General features: G+C 38.7%; 1 protein-coding gene and 1 non-coding gene across 2 annotated transcripts; both read right to left on the bottom strand.

Moving 5' to 3' along the window:
* Positions 1–4,467: 4,467 nt before the first annotated feature.
* Positions 4,468–27,159, bottom strand: LOC115831160 (ankyrin repeat domain-containing protein 30A-like). The gene is given in 8 exon segments (XM_030797771.1): positions 4,468–4,710; positions 9,688–9,752; positions 14,025–14,127; positions 15,984–16,161; positions 16,366–16,480; positions 26,568–26,588; positions 26,590–26,746; positions 27,036–27,159. Coding segments are annotated over 8 exon segments (996 nt in total). The 3' UTR covers positions 4,468–4,477.
* Positions 11,013–11,119, bottom strand: LOC115831303. The gene has a single exon (XR_004026826.1). It is a non-coding gene; the product is annotated as a U6 spliceosomal RNA (small nuclear RNA).
* Positions 27,160–27,890: the final 731 nt, after the last annotated feature.

Here is a 27,890-nt window from a genome sequence, read left to right on the forward strand (position 1 = left end):
TAATGGTTTTAGGTCTAACATGTAAGTCTTTAATCCATCTTGAATTAATTTTTGTATAAGGTGTAAGGAAGGGATCCAGTTTCAGCTTTCTACATATGGCTAGCCAGTTTTCCCAGCACCATTTATTAAATAGGGAATCCTTTCCTACGACAAACCCACAGCCAATATTATACTGAATCGGCAAAAACTGGAAGCATTCCCTTTGAAAACTGGCACAAGACAGGGATGCCCTCTCTCACCACTCCTATTCAACATAGTGCTGGAAGTTCTGGCCAGAGCAATCAGGCAGGAGAAGGAAATAAAGGGTATTCAATTAGGAAAAGAGGAAGTCAAATTGTCCCTGTTTGCAGATGACATGATTGTATATCTAGAAAACCCCATTGTCTCAGCCCAAAATCTCCTTAAGCTGATTAGCAACTTCAGCAAGGTCTCAGGATACAAAATCAGTGTACAAAAATCACAAGCGTTCTTGTACACCAATCACAGACAGAGAGCCAAATCATGAGTGAACTCCCATTCACAATTGCTTCAAAGAGAATAAAATACCTAGGAATCCAACTTACAAGGGATGTGAAGGACCTCTTCAAGGAGATCTACAAACCACTGCTCAATGAAATAAAAGAGGATACAAACAAATGGAAGAACATTCCATGCTCATGGGTTGGAAGAATCAATATTGTGAAAATGGCCATACTGCCCAAGGTAATTTATAGATTCAATGCCATCCCCATCAAGCTACCAATGACTTTCTTCACAGAATTGGAAAAACCTACTTTAAAGTTCATATGGAACCAAAAAAGAGCCCGCATCGCCAAGTCAATCCTAAGCCAAAAGAACAAAGCTGGAGGCATCACGCTACCTGACTTCAAACTATACTACAAGGCTACAGTAACCAAAACAGCATGGTACTGGTACCACAACAGAGACATAGATCAATGGAACAGAACAGAGCCCTCAGAAATGATGCCGCATATCTACAACTATCTGATCTTTGACAAACCTGACAAAAGCACACATATATTTTTTAAGTATTTCTTTTTTTGGAGACAGAGTCTCACTCTGTCACCCAGACTGGAGTACAATGGCCCAATCTGAGTGCAATGGCACAATCTCAGCTCACTGCAACCTCCACCTCCCGGGTTCAAGTGATTCTCCTGCCTCAGCCTCCTGAGTAGCTGGGATTACAGGGGTGTGCCACCACACCCAACTAATTTTGTATTTTTAGTACAGACAGGGTTTCACCATATTAGCCAGGCTGGTCTCAAACTCCTGAACTCAGGTGATCCTCCCACCTTGGGCCTTCCGAAGTGCTGGGATTACAGGCATGAGCTACTGTGCCCAGCCAAGCATGTTTTTAGAAATATCAGAATTTCTTCTGAGCATAGGCAGTGGTAAGAAAACCAAGTCAAAGCCTCTGACTTAATATTTTCACATCACTCAACATTAATATTTTTAGAGAATAATATCAACAATACACAGTACCCAAGAATCACAAGAATATTCTTCATCTTCCTCTTGTTTGGATTCTGATGGGAACCTCTGATCTATAAAAGGTTAATCACATATACATTCATGAGAACATTTCTTATTATAAATTTTTAAAACATATACGAATCTATTTTCATTCATGAATCTGTGGACTTTCTTCTACAGCCTGTATATTCTATTGGTAGATAACCACCACCTCTTCTATAGTCAATTGGTTAGAGCTGCAATCTTAAAAATGTAAAAATTAATTTTATATTCATTAGAATGCAAAAAAATTAAAAATTTGATTAATTTGTATTATTTCTTCTAAATTAATTATTTAGAGGAAAGAAGTCATATCCTCTTCTCCTGTGAAGCACACTATGTCAGATATTTGCTATTCACTCAGATAACTTTAATTACCTGCCAGCTCTCATTACTTTCTAAGCTTTTATTTTTTAGTATTATTTAGTTCGATTGACTAAGCAATGTTTATTACACATTTCTTCAAAAAAGATTTATCAATAAATAAGATTCTTCAAAATATTAGCTTTTTGATATTAGCAAAATATATGTCCAACCCTTTTAAATTTCAATATGCTATGACAGTATATTTGCTGTGTATGTGTTTTAGATAAATAAGCTTAAAGAACTTGTATTGCATATAAATTAAAAACTGCTTTAATTACAATGAGATAGTATTTCCTTAATGCAACAATATCTTCAGAATCAACTTGTGCCTTCTTGGAGAAACATTACAAATTTAAAGGAAAAATGACTGCCTTAAGTAACTAAATTTCCCACATTTCATAGAATTAAATCAAGGTCCATACAAGGCCCAAGGAATACTGAAAGCCATGAGACAGAAAACAAGTATATAACAGAAATATTCTAAATTCTTCTGAAGTGAATTCACTCAAATTTCCTAGTTAGACACAGCCTCTTAACTGATGGGTTTCACAGGGACAAAGAAACCCTACCAATTACTACAGTTATTTTTAAGTTAAAAAAAAATTCAGTAAAAGAAATCAAAATAAAATAATGGCAAAGAAAGACCTACATGTTTAAATGTGTAAATTGAGCTTCTGAACTTGATTCTTTTTACCCTGGATGGGTCAAACTTTTATAATAGATTGATACTTGGCCACATATTGGTGACAAAAAAAAAAAGACTATAGCATGAACTACTACAAAAGCTTCGTCTTTAAATCTTTTTATGTAATTACCCTCCATCTTTCTTCTATATGAAGGGCCAGCAAACTATAGGCCACAGGCCAAATTCAGCTTACCAAATGGTTTTTTATACAAAGTTTTATTGGAATACAATCTTGCCTGTTTGCTCACACATTATCTATGACTGCTTTCACCCTACAATGCAGAGTTCAATAGCTGTTATAGAGACCACATGGCCTAACATATTTCTTTTTTTTTTTTTTTTAGATGGAATGTTGCTCTGTCACCCAGGCTAGAGTGTAGTGGTAGGATCTCAGCCCACTGCAACCTCTGCCTCCCAGGTTCAAGCGATTCTCCTTCCTCAGCCTCCCAGGTAGCTGGGATTACAGGTGCACGCCACCACACCTGGCTACTTTTTGTATTTTTAGTAAAGACGAGGTTTCACCATGTTGGCCAGGCTGTTCTCGAACTCCTGACCTCGTGATCCGCGTGCCTCAGCCTCCCAAAGTGCTGGGATTACAGGCGTGAGACACCGTGCCCAGCGGCCTAACATATTCCCTATCTGTCACTTTACAGGAAAAGTTTGCCAATCTCTGCCTTAGACCATAACCAGTATGCCCTGATACTCAAATCTAATCTTGTGACTCCCCTGCTCAAACTTTTCCAATGAATCCCTGCAGAAAACATTGCTGGCTTCCTATGCACAGATATTATTTATTCTTTCTTGCTGCAGAAACACAAGTTTCTTTAGATATTCAGTATTCCATTACCCCAATCCCATCTCAAAAAGAGAAATCATTACTCTAAGCTAATCACAGTAATTACGTTTGCTTTCCTAGTGACCGGTTTAGATATGAGCATGTGGTGTAATCCAGCCAATAAAATGTTACAGGAAGATTACTGCAAGCTTCCAAGTTTTCTCCCTATTTAAAAGAAACATGAACAAAAGCAGCCCTTCCAGCCTTTAAATATTGTCTTGAGAGAGCATGATTATTGGAGCTGTTGCTAATTAACCAACCAAAAGTGGGATCCTGGCTGGGCACGGTGGTTTCACGCCTGAATTCCCAGCACTTTTGAAGACCATGGCGGGTATATCATGAGGTCAGGAGTTTCAGTCTGGCCAATATAGTGAAACCCCACCTCTACTAAAAATACAAAAAATTATCCAGGTGTGGTGGCGGACACCTGTAATCCTAGCTACTTGGGAGGCTAAGGCAGGATAGTCACATGAACCTGGGACGCAGAGGTTGTAGTCAGCCGAGATCACTCATGCCACTGCACTCCAGCCCAGGCGACAGTTTGAGACTCTGTCTCACAAAAAAAAAAAAAAAAAAAAAAAAGTGGTCCTATGATATCCCTGTACCACCAAACAACTTTGGTTCCTATGGTTTTAGCCATTGTGAGTTAGTTCATCTAGTATTTACGGCCAGAAGAACTGTGAGAATTTTTCCAGGGCCTACAGAATAAGAGCTACTTATTCCTATACTATTAAAAAGTGTTGACTAAGCTCACCTTATTTAGATATTCAAGTCATTCCCAACTACTCCCATATCACACTTTTTTTCACTAGGGAACCCAAAGTGCCAATAAACCTTACAAAGTTCGCTCAAGCATCTTACCACTGGTACTTGCTTTTGTAGATGATTCTTTTGTAGGACATGCAATCATCTTAGATCTTCCTTTTTCCAAAACTTTAGTTTTATTAAATGTTACTCTTGCCACACATCCAGGTGTTTCTTTTTTCTCCCATGCGATCTTCCTAGGTCTTCCCGTAAATTTCTCAGATGTTTCTTTTGCGGGCCTCGTAACTTCCCTAGGTGTTTCTTCTGCTGACTGTTCAAACTTTCCAGATGTTCGCTTTCTCCAAACATTGAATTTTGTCAGATGTTCCCTCCACCAAGGGTGCAGCCTCGTCAGGTGTTTTTTCCACCAAGCTTTCAGCCGTGTCAGGTGTTCTTTCCACCATGGGTGCAGCCTCGTCAGGTGGTTTTTCCACCAAGCTTTCAGCTGTGTCAGGTGTTCTTTCCGCCAAGGGTGCAGCCTCCTCAGGTTTTCCTGCAGATGTTCCTTCTGCCAAACATACAATCTGGTTAAATTTTTCTTCTACTAAATATAATCCTCCTGACTCTTCACCTGTCAAACTTCTACTCATTCTGTATGCTTTCCTTAAATACTACCAAAGTTTTCTTTTCTCTCTTTTTTTTTTTTTTTTTGAGACACAGTCTCACTCAGTCACCCATGCTGGAGTGCAGTGGCGTGATCTCAGCTCAATGCAATTCAAGCGATTCTCCTACCTCAAGCGATTCTCCTACCTCAGCCTCCCAAACAGCTGGGATTACAGGCGTGGGCCACATCACCCAGCTAATTTTTCATATTTAGTAGAGATGGGTTTCACCATGTTAGTCAGGCTGGTCTCAAACTCCTGAGCTCAAGCAATACATCTGCCTTGGCCTCCCAAAGTGCTAGGACTACAGGAGTGAGCCACTGTGCCTGGACACTACCAAACTTTTTAAAGCTTTAATTCTTCACCTTGGATATAAAATGTCTGACACATGCTGAATACAGTAATGACATGACATAATAAGTAGTAATTATAAGCTTCCAAAGAGTTTCTGGCACTGAGTAAGCACTAAATAAAGTAATAAATAATAAAAAAGGATGATAATAACAAGAAAAATGCTTAGTACCTTCATAAAGTAGTAAATAATAAAAAATGACCATGATAATAACAAGGAAGATGCTTAGTACCTTAAAGATACCTGACAATTATTTGTTAAGTGGACAAGTGGATAAATGAATAAAAAACATTTTTTAGGAAATTCTGTTGGAAAAATGCAGAAATTCAATAAGGACAGCTTTACTGTTTTATGAGCACCTTAAAGACCCAAACTATAGGTATTCTATCTTTGTCTCCTGTAACTTGCAAAACCTAACTTATAGAGGTCCTTTAATAAAGATATAATAAATTAAAGATGTGCTCATATAGTTCATATTGCACAATGCATTATGTCACATTTAGGTATCACAGTAGCATTTTTGTTATTATGAAAAATTTTTGAAACTTTATTTTAATTGGTTGAGCCTAGAGTTAAGCTACTTGAATACTTATAATGATAATATTTTGGCTATTAGAAACAGAGTATCTTGTTATAACAAATTACTATTAACACACAAATTATCCAGCAGATAGAACAACATATCTTGTTCTAATGAAATAAATATATCTTATTTGGTTTCAACTTAGAGGAAATGAAGTTGATAATCATGAGACCTTGTTGGTACAACGCTATGTAACATAACCTGCGCTTCTCAACAAAGAATTGCTTTTCTGACTTCTGCATTCAGTAAGTATCTTTGGAAAATAATTTCCTATTGGTACTGAAGCACCCTGGCTAAGTTTTGTAATTCTTGTTGACATTTGTTTATGGTGCCAGGAAAGTATTATTAAGATTCAAATTCTAAAGATAGTTACTTTTTCAGTGACACAAGTCACTATGTCACACAGTTGATCCTTGAATATGGGTTTTCACTGTAGGAGCCCACTAACAGACAGATTTTTCTTTTCCTTTGCCACTGCAAGACAGCAAGACAAATCTCTCCTCTATTCAACATGAAGGCAATAAGAATTAAGACCTTTATGTATAAATAATTCACTTCCACTCAACAGTGAATATATTTTTCCTTCTTAGAAAAGTTTCTTTCCTCCAGCTCACTTTATTGTAAGAATACAGTATATAGTACATATAAAATAGAAACTATGAGTTAATTGACTGTGCTTTCAGTAAGGCTCCAGGTCAACAGTAGACTATTAGTAAAGTTTAGGAGGAGTCAAAAGAAACAGATTTTCATATGAAGCAGATTTTCAACTGCATGGGGGATCAGCACCCTAACTGTCATATTGCTCAAGACTCAACTGTAATTAATTCTAATTTACTAAATGCAAACAATTTATTGTAAAAATTAGAGACCAGAGGTTCAATACCAACCTGGGTAACATAAGGATACCCTGTCTCTACAATCAATCAATCAATAAAACCGTGTTTCTTCATAGGTTATTGTGAGAGTTCAGTCACGCTGGTGAGAAACATTTTAATATGAAGTTATAGGACATAGACACAAATCTTCTTGGAAGGCCAGAGGGTTTTGTAAAAGTCTAAAGACACCGTTATGGCTGAAAGCAGCCTAATTCTTACCTTGCGTAAATAGCTTAAAGTGGGTACAAAGGAAGGTAGAGTAGTTTATCTAAATAGCTTGTTTACTTATGTGGTCTTAAGACTAACCTTTGATCACCCATGGGCAGGATGGCTCTCTGGGGTCGGGACAACCAGGTTAATTACCCACGGGTGTGTTGACTCAAAGCCTTTGTCATTAAAACTTTACTAATAAATGCCCACAAGGCCAGCTAGCCAGGGCTGTGGCTGCTGACTCTTTACAGCACCTTCCTTGGTGTCTGTAATCAGCTCAGAATCCTTGCTGCTCTTTCACTGAATATCAGTATCTGGTTATGTGTCTCAACCATCTGCAGGACAGACCCCCACAGGTTATAATATTCAAATGTTGGTGACAAAATCTCTCAGCATTTGCTTGTCTGTAAAGTATTTTATTTCTCCTTCACTTATGAAGCTTAGTTTGGCTGGATATGAAATTCTGGGTTGAAACTTCTTTTCTTTAAGAATGTTGGATATTGGCCCCCACTCTCTTCTGGCTTGTAGAGTTTCTGCCGAGAGATCAGCTGTTAGTCTGATGGGCTTCCCTTTGTGGGTAACCCGACCTTTCTCTCTGGCTGCCCTTAACATTTTTTCCTTCATTTCAACTTTGGTGAATCTGACAATTACGTGTCTTGGAGTTGCTCTTCTCGAGGAGTATCTTTGTGGCGTTCTCTGTATTTCCTGAATTTGAATGTTGGCCTGCCTTGCTAGATTGGGGAAGTTCTCCTGGATAATATCCTGCAGAGTGTTTTCCAACTCGGTTCCATTTTCCCCGTCACTTTCAGGTACACCAATCAGATGTAGATTTGGTCTTTTCACATAGTCCCATATTTCTTGGAGGCTTTGTTCATTTCTTTCTACTCTTTTTTCTCTAAACTTCTCTTCTGGCTTCATTTCATTCATTTGATCTTCAATCACTGATACCCTTTCTTCCAGTTGATTGAATCAGCTACTGAGGCTTGTGCATTCGTCACGTAGTTCTTGTGCCTTGGTTTTCAGCTCCATCAGGTCCTTTAAGGACTTCTCTGCATTGGTTATTCTAGTTAGCCATTTGTCTAATTTTTTTTCAACGTTTTTAACTTATTTGCCATGGGTTCAAACTTCCTCCTTTAGCTCAGAGTAGTTTGATCATCTGAAGCCTTCTTCTCTCAACTTGTCAAAGTCATTCTCTGTCCAGCTTTCTTCTGTTGCTGGTGAGGAGTTGTGTTCCTTTGGAGGAGGAGACGCCCTCTGATTTTTAGAGTTTCCAATTTTCTTGCTCTGTTTTTTCCCCATCTTTGTGGTTTTTATCTACCTTTGGTCTTTGATGATGGTGATGTACAGATGGGTTTTTGGTGTGGATGTCCTTTCTGTTTGTTAGTTTTCCTTCTGACAGTCAGGACCCTCAGCTGCAGGTCTGTTGGAGTTTGCTGGAGGTCCACCCCAGACCCTGTTTGCCTGGGTATCAGCAGCAGAGGCTGCAGAACAGCAGATATTGGTGAACAGCAAATGTTGCTGCCTGATCATTCTTCTGGAAGTTTTGTCTCAGAGGAGTACTCAGCCGTGTGAGGTGTCAGTCTGCCCCTACTGGAGGTGCCTCCCCATTAGGCTACTTGGGAGTCTGGGACCCACTTGAGGAGGCAGTCTGTCCATTCTCAGATCTCCAGCTGCGTGCTGGGAGAACCACTACTCTCTTCGAAGCTGTCAGACAGGGACGTTTAAGTCTGCAGATTCTGCTGCCTTTTGTTTGGCAATGCCCTGCCCCCAGAGGTGGAGTCTACAGAGGCAGGCAGGCCTCCTTGAGCTGCAGTGGGCTCCACCCAGTTCGAGCTTCCCAGCCTCTTCGTTTACCTACTCAAGCCTAGGCAATGGTGGGCGTCCCTCCCCCAGCCTCGCTGCTGCTGCCTTACAGTTTGATCTCAGATTGCTGTGCTAGCAATGAGTGAGGCTCTGTGGGGGTAGGACCCTCTGAGCCAGGCACAGGATATAATCTCCTGGTGTGCCATTTGCTAAGACCATTGGAAAAGCACAGTATTAGGGTGGGAGGGACCTGATTTTCCAGGTGCCGTCTGTCACCCCTTTCTTTGACTAGGAAAGGGAATTCCCTGACCCGTTGCGCTTCCCGGGTGAGGAAATGCCTCGCCCTGCTTCGGCTCATGTTCAGTGTGCTGCACCCACTGTCCTGCACCCACTTTCTGACACTCCCCAGTGAGATGAACCCGGTACCTCAGTTGGAAATGCAGAAATCACCCGTCTTCTGCGTTGCTCACGCTGGGAGCCGTAGACTGGAGCTGTTCCTATTCAGCCATCTTGGCTTCTGTTATTAATTCCTATTTTTCATTATTAGATGTTCAATTATTTGTGGCTTGTAATTCAGGGCATGTAAGCTACTTTATAATTTGTAATAAAATTTATTTATAAATATATTAATTCATTAAATTGGATAACCTGATCATCCCCTATTACTGAGCTCATCAATCACACCAAGGGTTATACATTTTATAACAAGCCTAAGTTGTTAGAACAGTTGAGGAAATATGAAATATACAAACTTAAAACTTCTGTTACTTATTTATACAAAAGTATTATATAGGATTTAGGGAACATAATTGAACAAATATTTTTTTGGATAATATTTTTTGAGATTATAAACTACCTACAACTAAATTGTTAACTAATTCTGAATTATAAACTAAAAAATCAAAACTATATATACATATACACACACACACCCACATATATGCATATGTGTAAACACATGCTATTTACACATTGCTTTTTGAATTGCCTTTTTTGTGATCAACACTTCCATAATCTTATGATAGCACCACCAAGGGTAGTTTACTATCAGAAGTCTTACCTGGATTGGTATTTTGATGATTTTTAGATAATTTTTGTATATATTCCAAAATTTGTTGATGAATGCTATGGATAAAAATGTGATAAATAAAATTACCATTTTAACACTGATTTTATAAAAAACATTTACCAAATTTATTAAGTTCTTAGAATATTTCAGACAATATCAGAGCTAACATCAGAACATTACTTATTCCATAGACTTTAAGTTTGTAAGCTCTATGAACTTATTAAGCTTCTAATTAAAGAAGAAATAAAGATGAAATACTCATGCATTTAGGGCAGTATAACTCAGTAAATTAACTAGAGTTAGCTTGGCTTAATGGAAAATGTCCCTAACTCAGAAAAAGTCCTAGCACGGTTACCAACAGGTATTTTTTCTTGAACAAGTTGGTTCTCTTAGGCTCAATGTCTTCTAAAAATGAGGATTTTAGAGCCTTATTTCACTAGAGTATTATAAAGATTTAACAAGATAACATTTTAAAAATGCTCAAAGAAATAGCAAAGCAATGAAATAATTTGTTCTTGAACCTGATTGCTGAAACTATTTTAAAATTCCCAATAAAACCCAATGTGTTGGCCTGGTGCAGTGGCTCATGCCTGTGATGCAAGCACTTTGGGATGCTGAGACAGGAGGATTGCTTGAGCCCAGAAGTTCATGACAAGCCTGGGCAACATAGGGAGACCCTGTCTCTACAAAAAATTAATTTTTTTAAAAAAGTGTTTCTTCATAGGTTATAATGTTCAAATGTTGCAGTTTTCTGTTATTAATTCCTACTTTTGTTTATTAGATGTTCTACTCTTTGTGGCATGTAATTCAAGGCATCTAAGCTATTTTATAATTTGTAATGAAATTTATTTATAAATATATTAATTCATCAAATTGGATAACCTGATTATCCTCTATTACTGAGCTCATCAATCACACCAAGGGCAGAAAACTAATAGATGTCAGCATCTGGCTTCGACTACTGCTACTCTTTATCTACCTCCTTAAACCTGAACCAACAAATCTTTGATAGAATGATGCTTAGTCACTATGATCATTTCCAGCTGCCATGGAAGACAAAACCCTCCACTGTTTTTTGTAAGTTCCACAAAGAAGATGCAAGTTGGTATTTTCTCATTTCTGAGATGCCTACTAACAGCATACTGCACACAAGATCCTATGTGTTACTCACCACATCTCATTTCATACATCACCTTACATAAATATTTTTTGTATGAAAATCACAATTGCAATACTTGGTGTCATGCATTTTGCTTTGACACATCATTTCCTTGGAGCTAGTTAGAAAGTAGTCAAATGTCCTTTTGGGGACTGCAAGAAATATGCACCACTTCACAGATTTGTGTGTCATCCTTGTGCAGGGACGATGCTGATCTTCTCGACATTGTTTCAATTTTAGTATATGTACCACTGAAGCCAGCACAAGTCCCTACTTTTATACCTGAAGACTGATCAATGATGGATGAGGCTTAGCTCTGTTAAATCTAACCAACTTACTTGAGATAGAGTGAAGTCTATTGAATGGCTTCATGGTAATGCAGAATTTGAAAATATTTTAAAAACTCCAGATAGAGATGCAAGTAGCATGGGAGATTTTTACTTTTAGGAAAAAAGAATCACTTGAGGGTATAACCACAAGTTGGAACCCACTACAAATTTGGAAAGATGACAAGGGATCTTACAAAATAAGATGAGACCTTCCACTACTTACAAAATGGCACTACACAGGATATAAAGTGCCAGGGAAATAGATCTGGTAACAAAATAAAAATGGATCTCTAATTTCTTCCTGTAACATTATTTCAACCTGACTTACAGTTTTAAACTATCACAACTAATATTTGCTAGAGAAAATAGAAAAAAGTCATTCAAAGGATAACTTACCATGAAGGTCTAGGCCAAGTCCAGGCTAAGATGTGGGTTTCACATCAGGTTTTGAGTGGAGGAGAAGGGTCAATTTGCTCACTATGTGTGTGGCTAAAGCTAAAAGTTCTAGCTGCCAGAGCAGGGTGCTGGTACTTTGGAAACAATGGCTGAGAATATGTATGTGAACTTTAAAAAACTGTAATAACTTTGAAGTCTACATATGGATCACCATGAAGATTGAAGGATCTGTGTTAGTAAGGGCATCCTGGTCACAAAGGTCAATCATTACCAGACTGCAGGTGCAGTTTCAATGGCAACGATACAGCAACACAATCAATGGAAACAACAAAATAAATAGAATGGTGATTTCTGCCCCCAATCCTTTTGACTTATACAAAAAGAATGTCTTCCTTGGACTTAGGGAACCCCTTAGATTTTTTTAAAAAATTCAAGTATTTAGATATGGAAGACAGCCCCCAGAGGACACTATCAGGTTTTCTGCTAAAGTGGACATTTCAAGACCCAAATAACTAATTAGAAAAATCAAGTAGACAACATTAGGATCCCTAGGGATAAAGTTGCTGAAAGTCCTAAAATAAAGAATCCTGGACCCAATACTCCTTCTAACTAGTCTAGCTTTTTGCCTAGTTTCTGGCTGATGAAGTGAACTCACTGTCGTTCAAAAGCTACCTGAAACAAACTATAAAATCTCACCTAGCCTCTAAATGTAAACACTTACTGATGAAATCCACAAGCAACAGCATAACGTTCTGCAGTTACTCCACATGTATCTGCAGCAAAGACGTCAACATTTTTCTGAAGAAGCATGCCAACTATCTCTGATGATCCATGATATACAGCAAGCATGAGGGCTGTGCTAAAATAACAAAGAGATAACTTCATTATTATGAGCAGAACCAATTTAATATGTGCCTGACAGTGTAGAATTAACCATTTACATATACTAACAAACACAAGTATCTTGAGTGCTCAAGTGTTTATCCTTGTAAATCACCACCAAGGCTAAAAGGAAGGAGCAAAAAGACTCATGTCCCACTGGGATATGGCACACTAGAATTGGCTAATATAAAGTCCTTTGAGAGGCAAGAAATTATGCTCTGTTCACTAATCTAAAAGAGGCAAACATTTAAATGAAAAATTATCTATTTGTTCCTTAGTCTGATATAATAGTTTATACTTCAAAATAAGCTAGAAGTCAGACAAGTGACAGCAATCTGAAGGCTTAAAATAATATTAGGAATCATGATATTAGTAGTAGTCATGCTACGTTTAGTTAATGATGCTGATAAGAATGTATGAGACCCTGAATTAAATGCTGTTGATATTCATAATGTTACTTCAACACAATCGTCCTTAAAGGACATATTATTATTCTCCTTTTCATATAGAAAATTATACTTGGTATTAAGTAATGTTTCAAGTTCACACACCTATCAAGTGAAGAAGCTAGAAATTAAACTCAGTCTTGTGTGAATCAAAAGCCTATCTCTTTTCTCTTTATTACTCACCTATGGCTTATCTTAATTAACTAAAATGTTAATCCAGTTAAAGATGTCTTTCTTCCCTCCACCCATACAAATTAAAAATAAAAATACACTATGAATAAAAAAGGAAAAATAATAATAAATTCACAATATCTGGTGATAGCAATTAATAGTCACGTAGGGATAACCTAAAATTAATATTCTTCGAAGAAAACAAAGCAGTCATCCTAAAGACAAAATGATTTTAAACTTCTGTTTCTATTTAATTTTTCTTTTTTTTTTCTTTGAGACCGAATCTTGCTCTGTTACCCAGGCTGGAGTGTGGTGGCACGATCTCAGCTCACTGCAACCTCTGCCTCCAGGTTCAAGCGATTCTCGTGCCTCAGCCCCCTGAGTAGCTGGGACTACAGGCATGTGCCACCATGCCCAGCTAATTTTTGTATTTTTAGTAGAAATGGGGTTTCACCATGTTGGCTAGGCTGGTCGCAAACTCCTGGCCTCAAGTGATCCAACCACCTTGGCCTCCCAAAGTGGTGGGATAACAGGCAACAGCTACCATGCCCAGCAAATACTGCATTTTTTAAAAAGTGTATAAAAAACAGAAGTTAGAAAAATACTATAAAAGTATTAATCACTCAATATTGAATTACCAAGTAAACTAAAAAAGTTCATACTTCTTAAAACTAATACAGAACCACTTTCTAAGGTAATGCAACCAAAACATCAGATTACACATAGGAATCAGTCAATATAATAAGAGAAGATAAATCCTACTATATACTGTTCTTTATGTTGACCAGTCCAAATAATTGCTTTTCTTCTGATCATTTGTGTTGATATTTTCTCATAATCTAATAATTTTAAGTAAATGTTATTAATTTAATATTTCTGACTTGAGTGTTATTCCTCTAGAACACTACTCAACTTTTTTTTTTAATAAAAAAAGAACTACTATACCATTTACACCTATTAACTGCTTTCGCATTTGCATCTTTTGTCAGCAAAAATTCCACAATTTGCACACTTCTTTTCGTTATGGATAGTAAAAGTGGTGTGAAGCTAGCCTGTAAAATAGCAAAACAATTTATGATTCATGAAATTACATATTTCTCAGCTGAACTGAATACCTTATATAATATCCTATGAACTTAAACACGTAAAATAGAAAGTAAATCAATAGCAGTCCTTTCTTTCTCCCTTTTCTGTGCTTTCCCATGTACTGCACCTTCCGCTATAAATATTCAGCCTCTGCATCACCGCATAACTCTGGTTATCTCCAAAAATCATTATATTGTAATGATTTTATGGTTTCCCATCTAAACCAAGAGCTTATTGAGGGCAAAGGCTGTATCTTTTATCTCTGTATCCTTAAACTCTAAGACATAGTAGTAAATACTTTGTTTTCGACTAAATTAGTATTCTAATTTAATGTTTCTTAAACTATATTCCAAAGAATAATTACCTTACCAGAAGCACTGGACCCCAACAGATTCTACCATTATCTACGTTCAAGAAATATTATAAAACTGTGAATTAAATGTCCAGTATTCAATAAATGACTTGAACTTTGCCTATCCCTTATTTGACAATATATTTTTGTGGCAGACATTAACATTTGACAAATTAGAATTTCAGGGATACAACTCTGCAAGCTTCCCAAGAAAAATGGAGGTTTCCTCTGGGTGATACAAACTCGCTTGATTCTCTTCTATCAGTAATCCCAAGATCCCAGATGCCAATGTCAGGCACTCCTGTTCTGCATGGGTCACTAAGGAAGCAACTCTAAATTAAAAGAGATTGGCTTCAAATGAACTTTGATTGCCTACTATTAAATGGTCCATGGGGTTTCTCCTATTACAAGACAATAGAATTTTATCTCAGCTGTTAGAAATTCAGTATAAAAGTTTATTCTCAATTATAATGATAATCCTCAGATTCTAATGAATATCTACTTCTTAAAATGCAATAATCCATTTTTATTCTGGTTTCTATTGTAATCGCTACTTAATTTTTGGCAAAATACCAAAAATATTAATAAAATGGCTTATTAATGAAAGTTCTAACTCATCTATATGCATTAGCATAATAGAAGCCACTAAAACACTTGAATTTTAAGGGACAATTCTGAGGAGAAGGATATAATATTATCTGCAATATGCATAACCTTTCAAATATAACCATGATTAATCTAAAAAGGCTTAAAGGCATTCTAATAGAAGATGATTATTTATGGTTTATATAAAGAAAAGTCATTGTTTAAAAAATCTTCTAAATTCTAGAAGTCAACCCCATTATTAATGAATTAATGTAAAACGTAAACTATATATTATAAACACCTATCAACTGTCTTGAATACCTTGAAATCTTTACCAAAATATACTATGGAAGAGGAATTGATAACTGAAATATTTACAGAGGCAAAAGAGGTAAGTTGAGTAAGTGATGTAACTAGGTGGGCACAGTAGCAAACTGGAAACATATGCTTTGTGTAAAGCTAGAATGTCTTCTTAGCATACCAAACAGTCATATGGGCTCAAGAGACACCAGATTCAATCCTTTAAGAGGAAATCCAGATTTCTGCATGTCTCCTAAATTTTACATGTTGACTCAATTTATGCAGGCAAATTTTGCTTTCCTCTAGTTTTACACTAATTGGAAAGAAAAAAAAACTTGGTTGGGAAGAAGAAGTTTTACCTTTAACACGTTCAAATATTTATCATAAATGCACAGAAAAGCCATACTCTCTAATAGTTCTTGTAAAAACATTAATATTTAAAGTAAAATCTTAGACAATTAAGTTCTTTCAAACTATTTTCATTCAAGGAATGTTTGAGCTTCCAAATATAAAAAACCTTACATATGTTAATATTAAAACAAATGGATTTCAAATATTTTGAAAATAACATTGGTTAATGTCTATCTTGTTCTGCACTTCGATGACTGCACCATGGGACAGCAGTTTTGCCACCACTGACAAATTCTCACTATAAACAGCATAATGGAGAGCCGTGTTGCCATACACATCTGCAAGATTTACATCGGCACCAGAATCTATCAGAATATTTGCACAAGCCTCCCAATGGCATTGTATAGCCTGTCAGTATTAAAGCAAGAATTATTGTAAATTGTATAATTTATAATATAAATTGTAAATTATTATAAATTATAAATAATAGGAAATCAAAATAAATATTCCACAGGTTTCAAAACTAGTTGTATTTCAATGAGATAAATTCATTTTTATTCTATGTATTTAAACCAAATCCATCTCCTGCTGAAAAATCTGGCTACTATTTACCTTCATCAGAGGTGTCCTGTCTTCGCCACCAAGGACGTCAAGCCGGCACTTTCTGTCTACCAGAAATGTTACTACTTCCTCATGGCCGTTGACACAGGCCCAGTGTAGAGCAGTCCTACGAGAGTGAGAGGACTTTTTGGCAAAGTTTAGTCCACTGTCCCAAAACATACAAGGATTTATGTAACTGTAAGCATTAAATACCATGCTCTTTCTCTGCCTTCAAAACAAATACTTAATATTTTCCTGAAGAAAGTACAACATTCATTCGCCCTCATTACTCACTACATTAATGAAAGAGTGGCCTATTTGAATAGAAAGAGCTTGGCCTTTGGATTCAGTTCTACTTGGGCTTGAATATTACTTTAAGATCTTTCACTTTCTAGCTGTCACTTAAACTTTCTGCACCTCAATTTTCTCATCAACAAAATGAAGATGAATACAGCAGTTATCTCACAGGTTATCACTATAATTCCTCAATGAGAATCTATGCAAAGTATTTTGGAGAGTTCCTAGCACATATAACAGCTCAGTAATTGTTAGATATTATAATTATTACTACTACTTAACAAAGACAACATTTTAAGTAAAATGGTACAATTATGCCTACTTTGTGGTGTGTTTTAAAAGTTAGAGATAACACTGTATTTTAATGATTCTAAGATGCTCAATTTCTCATATTTTAACATTTCTGATATTGAAATGCCACTTATGGTTCATTATTTACTACAACTATATTTGGCAGAAACTTAAACAATCTTTTATTGGTGCATAAAATAAGGAGGCATCACACAATTCACAGTGTCTTCCAAGAAGTGGAATATGGTATATACAACAGGACGAGGGCAGTCCTAGTCACAGGATTAACACTGAAAGAAATTTTAGCTTTTAAGAGTACTATGCAAAAGGAGAGTTGAAATAAAAACAACAAATTATTAAAACAAAGTACTTTAATATTTTAAAAGCTTCAAGCCAAAGAAAACTTGAGATTCAAATAAATAGGTATGAATCATCTTATTCCATGTTTAGATTTACAGAATGTATGTAAACTCATATTTAGATTTATAGAATGCATGTAAATTAGGTATTTCCAATGATAAATATCACTATTTAAAGCTATTACAAATTTCCAAAATCACGGTTGGTAGTTATATTTTACTAGTTTTTCACTTCAGAAGTGCTTTTTTTTTGAAAGATGAGAGGAAAAGTTTCAATTGAGATTCAGTCCTAATACTCCAATTTTAAATCTCTCATTTTGCTCAGGCTGAGCAGGTAAATGTGAAATTTTTAAGGATGAAACGGTCCTGAGAGTTCATAGAATGTATCTTTTACCCAATAGGCATGCAGCTTACATGCGGTAAATGGATTAAAAGAATTGATCGGGGGTAGAGCCAAGATGGCCAAACAGGAACAGCTCCGGTCTACAGCTCCCAGCCTGAGCGACACAGAAGACTGGTGATTTCTGCATTTCTGTTTGAGGTACCAGCTTCATCTCACTAGGGAGTGCCAAACAGTGGGTGCAGGACAGACGGTGAAGTGCACTGTGCGTGAGCCGAAGCAGGGCGAGGCATTGCCTCACTCGGGAAGTGCAAGGGGTCAGGGAGTTCCCTTTCCTAGTCAAAGAAAGGGGTAACAGACGGCACCTGGAAAATTGGGTCAGTCCCACCCTAATACTGCGCTTTTCCAACGGGCCTGGAAAATGGCACACTAGGAGATTGTGTCCCGTGCCTGGCTGGGAGGGTCCTATGCCCACGGAGTCTTGCTGATTGCTAGCACAGCAGTCTGAGATCAAACTGGAAGGCAGCAGCCAGGCTGGGGGAGGGGCGCCCACCATTGCCCAGGCTTGCTTAGGTAAACAAAGCAGCCAGGAAGCTCGAACTGGGTGGAGCCCACCACAGCTCAAGGAGGCCTGCCTGCCTCTGTAGGCTCCACCTCTGGGGGCAGGGCACAGACAAACAAAAATTCAGCAGGAACCTCTGCAGACTTAAATGTCCCTGTCTGACTGACAGCTTTGAAGAGAGTAGTGTTTCTCTCAGCACGCAGCTGGAGATCTGAGAACGGACAGACTGCCTCCTAAAGTGGGTCCCTCACCCCCAAGCAGCCTAACTGGGAGGCACCCCCCAGTAGGGACAGACTGACATCTCACTCGGGCGGGTACTCCTCTGAGACAAAACTTCCAGAGGAACTATCAGGCAGCTGAATTTGTGGTCTCACGAAAATCCGCTGTTCTGCAGCCACCGCTGCTGACACCCAGCCAAACAGGGTCTGGAGTGGACCTCTAGTAAACTCCAACAGACCTGCAGCTGAGGGTCCTGTCTGGTAGAAGGAAAACTAACAAACAGAAAGGACATCCACACCAAAAACCCATCTGTACATCACCATCATCAAAGACGAAAAGTAGATAAACCACAAAGATGGGGAAAAAACAGAGCAGAAAAACTGGAAACTCTAAAAAGCAGAGCACCTCTCCTCCTCCAAAGGAACGCAGTTCCTCACCAGCAATGGAACAAAGCTGGACGGAGGAGGACTTTGACGAGTTGAGAGAAGAAGGCTTCAGACGATCAGACGACTCCGAGCTACGGGAGGAAATTCAAAACAATAGCAAAGAAGTTAAAAACTTTGAAAAAAAATTAGAAGAATGGATAACTAGAATAACCAATGGAGAGAAGGGCTTAAAGGAGCTGATGGAGCTGAAAGCCAAGTATCGAGAACTACGCAAAGACTGCAGAAGCCTCGGTAGCAGATGCGATCAACTGGAAGAAAGGGTATCACTGATGGAAGACGAAATGAATAAAATGAAGCGAGAAGGGAAGTTTAGAGAAAAAGAATAAAAAGAAATGAACAAAGCCTCCAAGAAATTTGGGACTATGTGAAAAGACCAAACCTACGTCTGATTGGTGTACCTGAAAATGACGGGGAGAATGGAACCAAGTTGGAAAACACTCTGCAAGATATTATCCAGGAGAACTTCCCCAATCTAGCAAGGCAGGCCAACATTCAGATTCAGGAAATACAGAGAACGCCACAAAGATACTCTTCGAGAAGAGCAACTCCAAGACACATAATTGTCAGATTCACCAAGTTGAAATAAAGGAAAAAATGTTAAGGGAGGCCAGAGAGAAAGGTCGGGTTACCCACAAAGGGAAGCCCATCAGACTAACAGCTGATCTCTCGGCAGAAACTCTACAAGCCAGAAGAGAGTGGGGGCCGATATTCAACATTCTTAAAGAAAAGAATTTTCAACCCAGAATTTCATATCCTGCCAAACTAAGCTTCATAAGTGAAGGACAAATAAAATACTTTACAGACAAGCAAACGCTGAGTGATTTTGTCACCACCAGACCTGCCCTAAAAGAGCTCCTGAAGGAAGCACTAAACATGGAAAGGAACAACTGGTACCAGCCACTGCAAAAACATGCCAAATTCTAAAGACCATTGAGGCTAGGAAAAAACTGCATTAACTAATGAGCAAAATAACCAACTAACATCATAATGACAGGATCAGATTCACACATAACAATATTAACTTTAAATGTAAATGGTCTAAATGCTCCAATTAAAAGACACAGACTGGCAAACTGGATAAGGACTCAGGACCCATCAGTGTGCTGTATTCAGGAAACCCATCTCACGTGCAGAGACACACATAGACTCAAAATAAAGGGATGGAGGAAGATCTATCAGGCAAATGGAAAACAAAAAAAGGCAGGGGTTGCAATCCTAGTCTCTGATAAAATAGACTTTAAACCAACAAAGATCAAAAGAGACAAAGAAGGCCATTACATAATGGTAAAGGGATCAATTCAACAAGAAAAGCTAACTATCCTAAATATATATGCACCCAACACAGGAGCACCCAGATTCATAAAGCAAATCCTGAGTGACCTACAAAGGGACTTAAACTCCCACACAATAATAATGGGAGATTTTAACACCCCACTGTCAACATTAGACAGATCAACGAGACAGAAAGTTGACAAGGATATCCAGGAATTGAACTCAGCTCTAAACAAAGTGGACCTAATAGACATCTACAGAACTCTCCACCCCAAATCAACAGAATATACATTTTTTTCAGCACAACACCACATCTATTCCAAAATTGACCACATAGTTGGAAGTAAAGCTCTCCTCAGCAAATATAAAAGAACAGAAATTATAACAAACTGTCTCTCAGACCACAATGCAATCAAACTAGAACTCAGGATTAAGAAACTCACTCAAAACCGCTCAACTACATGGAAACTGAACAACCTGCTCCTGAATGACTATTGGGTACATAAGGAAATGAAGGCAGAAATAAAGATGTTCTTTGAAACCAACGAGAACAAAGACACAACATACCAGAATCTCTGGGACACATTCAAAGCAGTGTGTAGAGGGAAATTTATAGCACTAAATGCCCACAAGAGAAAGCAGGAAAGATCCAAAATTGACACCCTAACATCACAATTAAAAGAACTAGAAAAGCAAGAGCAAACACATTCAAAAGCTAGCAGAAGGCTAGAAATAACTAAAATCAGAGCAGAACTGAAGGAAATAGAGACACAAAAAACCCTTCAAAAAATTAATGAATCCAGGAGCTGGTTTTTTGAAAAGATCAACAAAATTGATAGACTGCTAGCAAGACTAATAAAGAAGAAAAGAGAGAAGAATCAAATAGATGCAATAAAAAATGAAAAAGGGGATATCACCACCATTCCCACAGAAATACAATCTACCATCACAGAATACTACAAACACCTCTATGCAAATAAACTAGAAAATCTAGAAGAAATGGATAAATTCCTCGACAAATACACCCTCCCAAGACTAAACCAGGAAGAAGTTGAATCTCTGAATAGACCAATAACAGGTTCTGAAATTGTGGCAATAATCAATAGCTTACCAACCAAAAAGACTACAGGACCTGATGGATTCACAGCTGAATTCTACCAGAGGTACAAGGAGAGTTGAACTGGTACCGTTCCTTCTGAAACTATTCCAATTGATAGAAAAAGAGGGAATCCTCCCTAACACATTTTATGTAGCCAGCATCGTCCTGATACCAAAGCCTGGCAGAGACAAAACGGAAAAAGAGAATTTCAAACCAATATCCTTGATGAACCCTGGTGCAAAAATCCTCAATAAAATACTGGCAAACCGAATCCAGCAGCACATCAAAAAGCTTATCCACCATGATCAAGTGGGTTTCATCCCTGGGATGCAAGGCTGGTTCAACATACGCAAATCAATAAGTGTAATCCAGCATATAAACAGAACCAAAGACAAAAACCACATGATTATCTCAATAGATGCAGAAAAGGCCTCTGACAAAATTCAACAAAGCTTCATGCTAAAAACTCTCAGTAAATTAGGTATTGATGGGACGTATCTCAAAATAATAACAGCTATCTATGACAAACCCACAGCCAATATCATACTGAATGGGCAAAAACTGGAAGCATTCCCTTTGAAATCAGGCACAAGACAGGGATGCCCTCTCTCACCGCTCCTATTCAACATAGTGCTGGAAGTTCTGGCCAGAGCAATCAGGCAGGAGAAAGAAATAAAGGGTATTCAATTAGGAAAAGAGGAAGTCAAATTGTCCCTGTTTGCAGATGACATGATTGTATATCTAGAAAACCCCATTGTCTCAGCCCAAAATCTCCTTAAGCTGATTAGCAACTTCAGCAAAGTCTCAGGATACAAAATCAATGTACAAAAATCACAAGCATTCCTGTACACCAATTACAGACAAACAGAGAGCCAAATCATGAGTGAACTCCCATCCACAATTGCTTCAAAGAGAATAAAATACCTAGGAATCCAACTTACAAGGGATGTGAAGGACCTCTTCAAGGAGAACTACAAACCACTGCTCAATGAAATAAAAGAGGATACAAACAAATGGAAGAACATTCCATGCTCGTGGGTTGGAAGAATCAATATCGTGAAAATGGCCATACTGCCCAAGGTAATTTATAGATTCAATGCCATCCCCATCAAGCTACCAATGACTTTCTTCACAGAATTGGAAAAAACTACTTTAAAGTTCATATGGAACCAAAAAAGAGCCCGCATCGCCAAGTCAATCCTAAGCCAAAAGAACAAAGCTGGAGGCATCACACTACCTGCCTTCAAACTATACTACAAGGCTACAGTAACCAAAACAGCGTGGTACTGGTACCACAACAGAGACATAGATAAATGGAACAGAACAGAGCCCTCAGAAATGATGCCGCATATCTACAACTATCTGATCTTTGACAAACCTGACAAAAACAAGAAATGGGGAAAGGATTCCCTATTTAATAAATGGTGCTGGGAAAACTGGCTAGCCATATGTGGAAAGCTGAAACTGGATCCCTTCCTTACACCTTACACAAAAATTAATTCAAGATGGATTAAAGACTTAAATGTTAGACCTAAAACCATTAAAATCCTACAAGAAAACCTAGGCAATACCATTCAGGACATAGGCGTGGGCAAGGACTTCATGTCTAAAACACCAAAAGCAATGGCAACAAAAGCCAAAATTGACAAATGGGATCTAATTAAACTAAAGAGCTTCTGCACAGCAAAAGAAACTACCATCAGAGTGAACAGGTAACCTACAGAATGGGAGAAAATTTTTGCAACCTACTCATCTGACAAAGGGCTAATATCCAGAATCTACAATGAACTCAAACAAATTTACAAGAAAAAAACAAACAACCCCATCAAAAAGTGGGCAGAGGACATGAACAGACACTTCTCAAAAGAAGACATTTATGCAGCCAAAAAACACATGAAAAAACGCTCATCATCACTGGCCATCAGAGAAAAGCAAATCAAAACCACAGTGAGATACCATCTCACACCAGTTAGAATGGCCATCATTAAAAAGTCAGGAAACAACAGGTGCTGGAGAGGATGTGGAGAAATAGGAACACTTTTACACTGTTGGTGGGACTGTAAACTAGTTCAACCATTGTGGAAGTCAGTGTGGCGATTCCTCAGGGATCTAGAACTAGAAATACCATTTGACCCAGCCATCCCATTACTGGGTATATACCCAAAGGACTATAAATCATGCTGCTATAAAGACACATGCACACATATGTTTATTGCGGCACTATTCACAATAGCAAAGACTTGGAACCAACCCAAATGTCCAACAACGATAGACTGGATTAAGAAAATGTGGCACATATACACCATGGAATACTATGCAGCCATAAAAAGGATGAGTTCATGTCCTTTGTAGGGACATGGATGAAACTGGAAAGCATCATTCTCAGTAAACTATCACAAGGACAAACAACCAAACACCGCATGTTCTCACTCATAGGTGGTAATTGAACAATGAGAACTCATGGACACAGGAAGGGGAACATCACACTCCGGGGACTGTTGTGGGGTGGGGGGAGGGGGGAGGGACAGCATTAAGAGATATACCTAATGCTAAATGACGAGTTAATGGGTGCAGCAAAACAACATGCCACATGGATACATATGTAACAAACCTGCACATTGTGCACATGTATCCTAAAACCTAAAGTATAATAATAAAAAATAAAAAATACAGAATAAAAAAATAAAAAAAAAGAATGGATCAATACAGTTGAGAAGTTCAATATCTTAAAATCCTGCTACAAATAAAGCACTTATGTTTGCTCTTTTATTTTTCTAATAATAAAACTACACTAAAATGATTATAGTTATTGACATATATGTAATAAATCTATATATAATAAAAATGTGTCTAATAAAATGCATATGTAAATCAATAAGCACAGATAAAAAGATTCTCTTCTGAAGATGCTAAAAGTTCACAGAATATACTAATCCACAAAAAATAAAAATTAAAATATAGAAAGTGTGAAACTATTTTTATCTGTGCAAAATTCACATTGCTGCTCTTCCCAAAAATTATTTTATTAATAATAAACTTTTACTAGTAACATTGTACATGCTCAATGCAGAAATCAAAGATAATAAAAAGAAAAAACGTTTTATATTAAAACAAATGTCCTCAAATAACAAATTTTATATTTTGTAAATAATTCCAGATAACACAAGACCATAGTCTATGTGTATGTACAGTCAAACGGAACTTTACCCTCACTTGGTACCAAAGTACATTTTCGAATGTCAACATACTTCTGTATATATTTCTACCTTGAGTGGTCACATATTATCCCATGCCGTAAACTCACTGAAATGTATTTATAAAAGCCATTAAATGGATTCTTTTAAATACATTGATATTTTAAGCAGTGCTCAGAAAAGAAATTGCGTGTATGTTTCATTATTTTCTAAAAATATTTTAGTATAATAGAGTTGATCACTAATGGGCATATACAATTTTTTAAATATGGTACTTACCATCAAATTGTCTATTTGAAAAGTCATCTGCAACTTAAACTTTAAGGAGTACTACAAATATCACTGCTTTTTATCCTCACAAACTTTGTGGATAGAAAACAGTATTTGATTCCTTTTTTAACTTAAATGCCTTCTCTAACCAGGAACACTAAATATTATTTCCTGTGCGCATAGGTCAGTTGCAGATCTTAAAAGAGGACTTTGCCCAATTTTTAATTAGAGGCCAAGTACTTTTTTAGATCTGCAATTTAGATCTCTAATTTAAATTTCCCAATTTTAAATTAAAGGGTTTTTTGTTGATTTGAGTTAATTCTCTATAAAGCCAAGATTTTTAAATCTAATATGTATACACACACACACATACATGTGTAGTAAATATTTTTACAAGTATGCTGCCTTTTATTTTTTCTCATATGCAGGGTGATTTAATTTTTGTTTTACTAAATTGCCCTTCAGAGTGCTTGCTTCTGAGCTTCTTAGAAAGGTTTTGTCAACATAAAAATGTATCTGTGTAAATAAGCATTTATGTTTTCTTCTGGTGTTTTTATCATTTTGTACATTAAAAACTTTTAATCTATATTCCAACAGGAACTTATTTTGTGGCATAAAAATCTAGTTTTCTCCAAAAAGCAGGCATTTCACTTAGGAAACTAATTCTTTTCCTACTAGTATAAAGTGTGACCATTACCAAGTTCTAAATTCTTACATATATTTGGGTGTTTCTGGATTTTCTATTCTGTTGTATTCATTTACCTGTCTTTTCAGCTGTTATTAAACAATTTGTGATTTTTTTTTTTTTTTTTTTTTTTTTTTTTTTGAGACAGAGTTTCACTCTGTCACCTAGGCTGAATTGCAGTGGTGGGATCTCGGCTCTCTGCAATCTCCGCCTACCGGGTTCAAGCGATTCTCCCACCTCAGCCTCCCGAGTAGCTGGGATTACAGGCACCCGACATCATGCCCGGCTTATTTTTGTATTTTTGTAGAGATGGCGTCTCACCATATTGGCCAGGCTGATCTTGAACTCCTGACCTCAGATGATCCACCCGCCTCTGCAGCCCAAAGTGCTGGGATTACAGGCGTAAGCCACCACTCCCAGCCCATCTTGTGCAAATTAATACCACATTTTGATATCTAGAAGGGCAAGACTTTTCTACTCCATTACAAAATATTTAAAATGTCATCACAATAGTAAAAGACAGCCTGTGTAATTTAAAAAATGTTAAAACGTTGATAGCTTTATTTGGTTTACGTAAAACTGATAAAGAACTTGCATCTTGAGAAAAATGAGTCTTCTTAAATTCAAGAACATAAACCATCTTCCCACCTCGAAGTTTCCTTCTAAGGTCCCTCAGCAAAGAACATATTTACATAGACATTCATTGATACCAAAATGGATATTGGACTTCATCCAGAGAATTTTTAGCCAAGAAGTACATATATTATGGGAATTATTTCATTATGCACCATTTCATAATGTATCTAACATTATCTTTTAAAACCTGTACATTAAAAGTAAAACCCTGTATGTACTTAATTTTGTGAGTTAAATCACTTTAAAATTCTCTACACAGTGCTCTGTGAGAGGAAGTGGGAGTGAAAGAGAAAGCAGCTAAAGTTTGGGGTTGATTTTAAGGTGGCCTGGGCCCTCCGCCCTGCAGGGCGCCCACATCCCAAGCCTGGGGGGCCTGCCCAGGAAGAAGGCCTAGACCCCAGGGCCCAGAATGGCCGCCCCGCCGCCCGTTACTCCTCCACCTGCTCCCTTCGTCCCCAGGCCCCCTAGCCCCCGACTCTGAAGGGGCGATCCTCCCACCGCCGCCACCTCCTCCTGCAGCCCCGGCTCAGGCAGGGCCTGGTACCTCTTCTGGGCGTCATTATATTAAGGTAATGGTCTTCTTCCTCTTTGTCATCTTCTCCAGCTTCTGGACTTGGCCCAGGCAGGCAGCTTTATGGATCTTTTTAAGATCCCTGGAGCGGACGATGTAGGAGTCGTTGCTGGTATAGACTAGCTCGCTGAAGGGGCTCAGGCGCTCCGGGCCTCACACGCCCTTGCCAGCGGCGGGAAGGAGCCCCTTCATGGCTGCGGCCACCTGCTAGAGAGCCCGCCCCTCCCCATTGCCCTTCCCCAGCCCCCACCGTTGGCCTTCGTTTCCCGCTCGCCCTTCCTAGCCACGCCCCCCCCAACCCCAGCCGATGGCCCTCGCCCTTCTTCAGTCCACGCACCGCCTCGATACCCGTAAAAAGTTCTGTGTTCACCAAGCTCTTGCACACTCAGGCCTCTCTCAGTAGAAATGCGCTGAGCAGAGCCGTTAGCCAGCAGCGCATGCGCAGCTCAGCAGGCTGAGGAGGCGCCCTGGCCGCGTTCTCCGGGCACCGCGTGCAGGTGGCAACTGCCGCTGAGGCGCTGCCGGGCTGGCGGGCCTCCCTGGAGCGGAACGTGGGGGGCGCCATGCCACATGGCCCGCTTGACATAGCCGCCCCGGCCCCTCCTCTACCTGCGATCCAGGAGCTGGACCCTGATGCTGGGCACGGTGCAGCCTCCGGGGTGGCACTGAGCGTCGGTTCCCGCCCTCCTGCAGCCAGAGACCTACCCCCTGACTTAGGCGCCCTGGAGGCTTCTGGCCCAAGGATCCGTGCTGCTGGTGACGCTGACAGGGTCGAGGTTGCAGCCCCTGCTGCCGTGTGCCATGTTCAGGTGGGAGCTGCACCTGAGTCCACGGGGGAGACTAATTTTGTATTTTTTTAGTAGAGACGGGGTTTCTCCATGTTGGTGAGGCCGGTCTGGAACTCTCAGGCTCAAGCGATCTGCTCAGGATCGCAAAGTCCTGATCCCAGGACTTTGGAAGACTGAGCGGGGCAGATTGCTTGAGCCTAGGAGATCCAGAACTGCCTGATCAACATGGAGAAATCCCGTCTCTACCAAAAAAAAAAATACAAAATTAGCCGGGCACGGTGGCACATCCCTGTAATACCAGCTACTCAGGAGGCTGAGGCAGGAAAATGGCTTGGACCCGGGAGGCGGAGGTTGCAGTGAGCCGCCCGTGGCCCCTCCTCGACCTGCGATCCAGGAGCTGGACCCTGGCGCTGGGCACCGTGCAGCCTCCAGGGTGGCACTGAGCGTCGGTTCCTGCCCTCCTGCAGCCGGAGACCCACCCCCTGACTTAGGCGCCCTAGAGGCTTCT

The sequence above is a fragment of the Nomascus leucogenys genome, chromosome 18 (genome assembly GCF_006542625.1).
Source record: "Nomascus leucogenys isolate Asia chromosome 18, Asia_NLE_v1, whole genome shotgun sequence".
Classification (NCBI taxonomy): Eukaryota; Metazoa; Chordata; class Mammalia; order Primates; family Hylobatidae; genus Nomascus; species Nomascus leucogenys.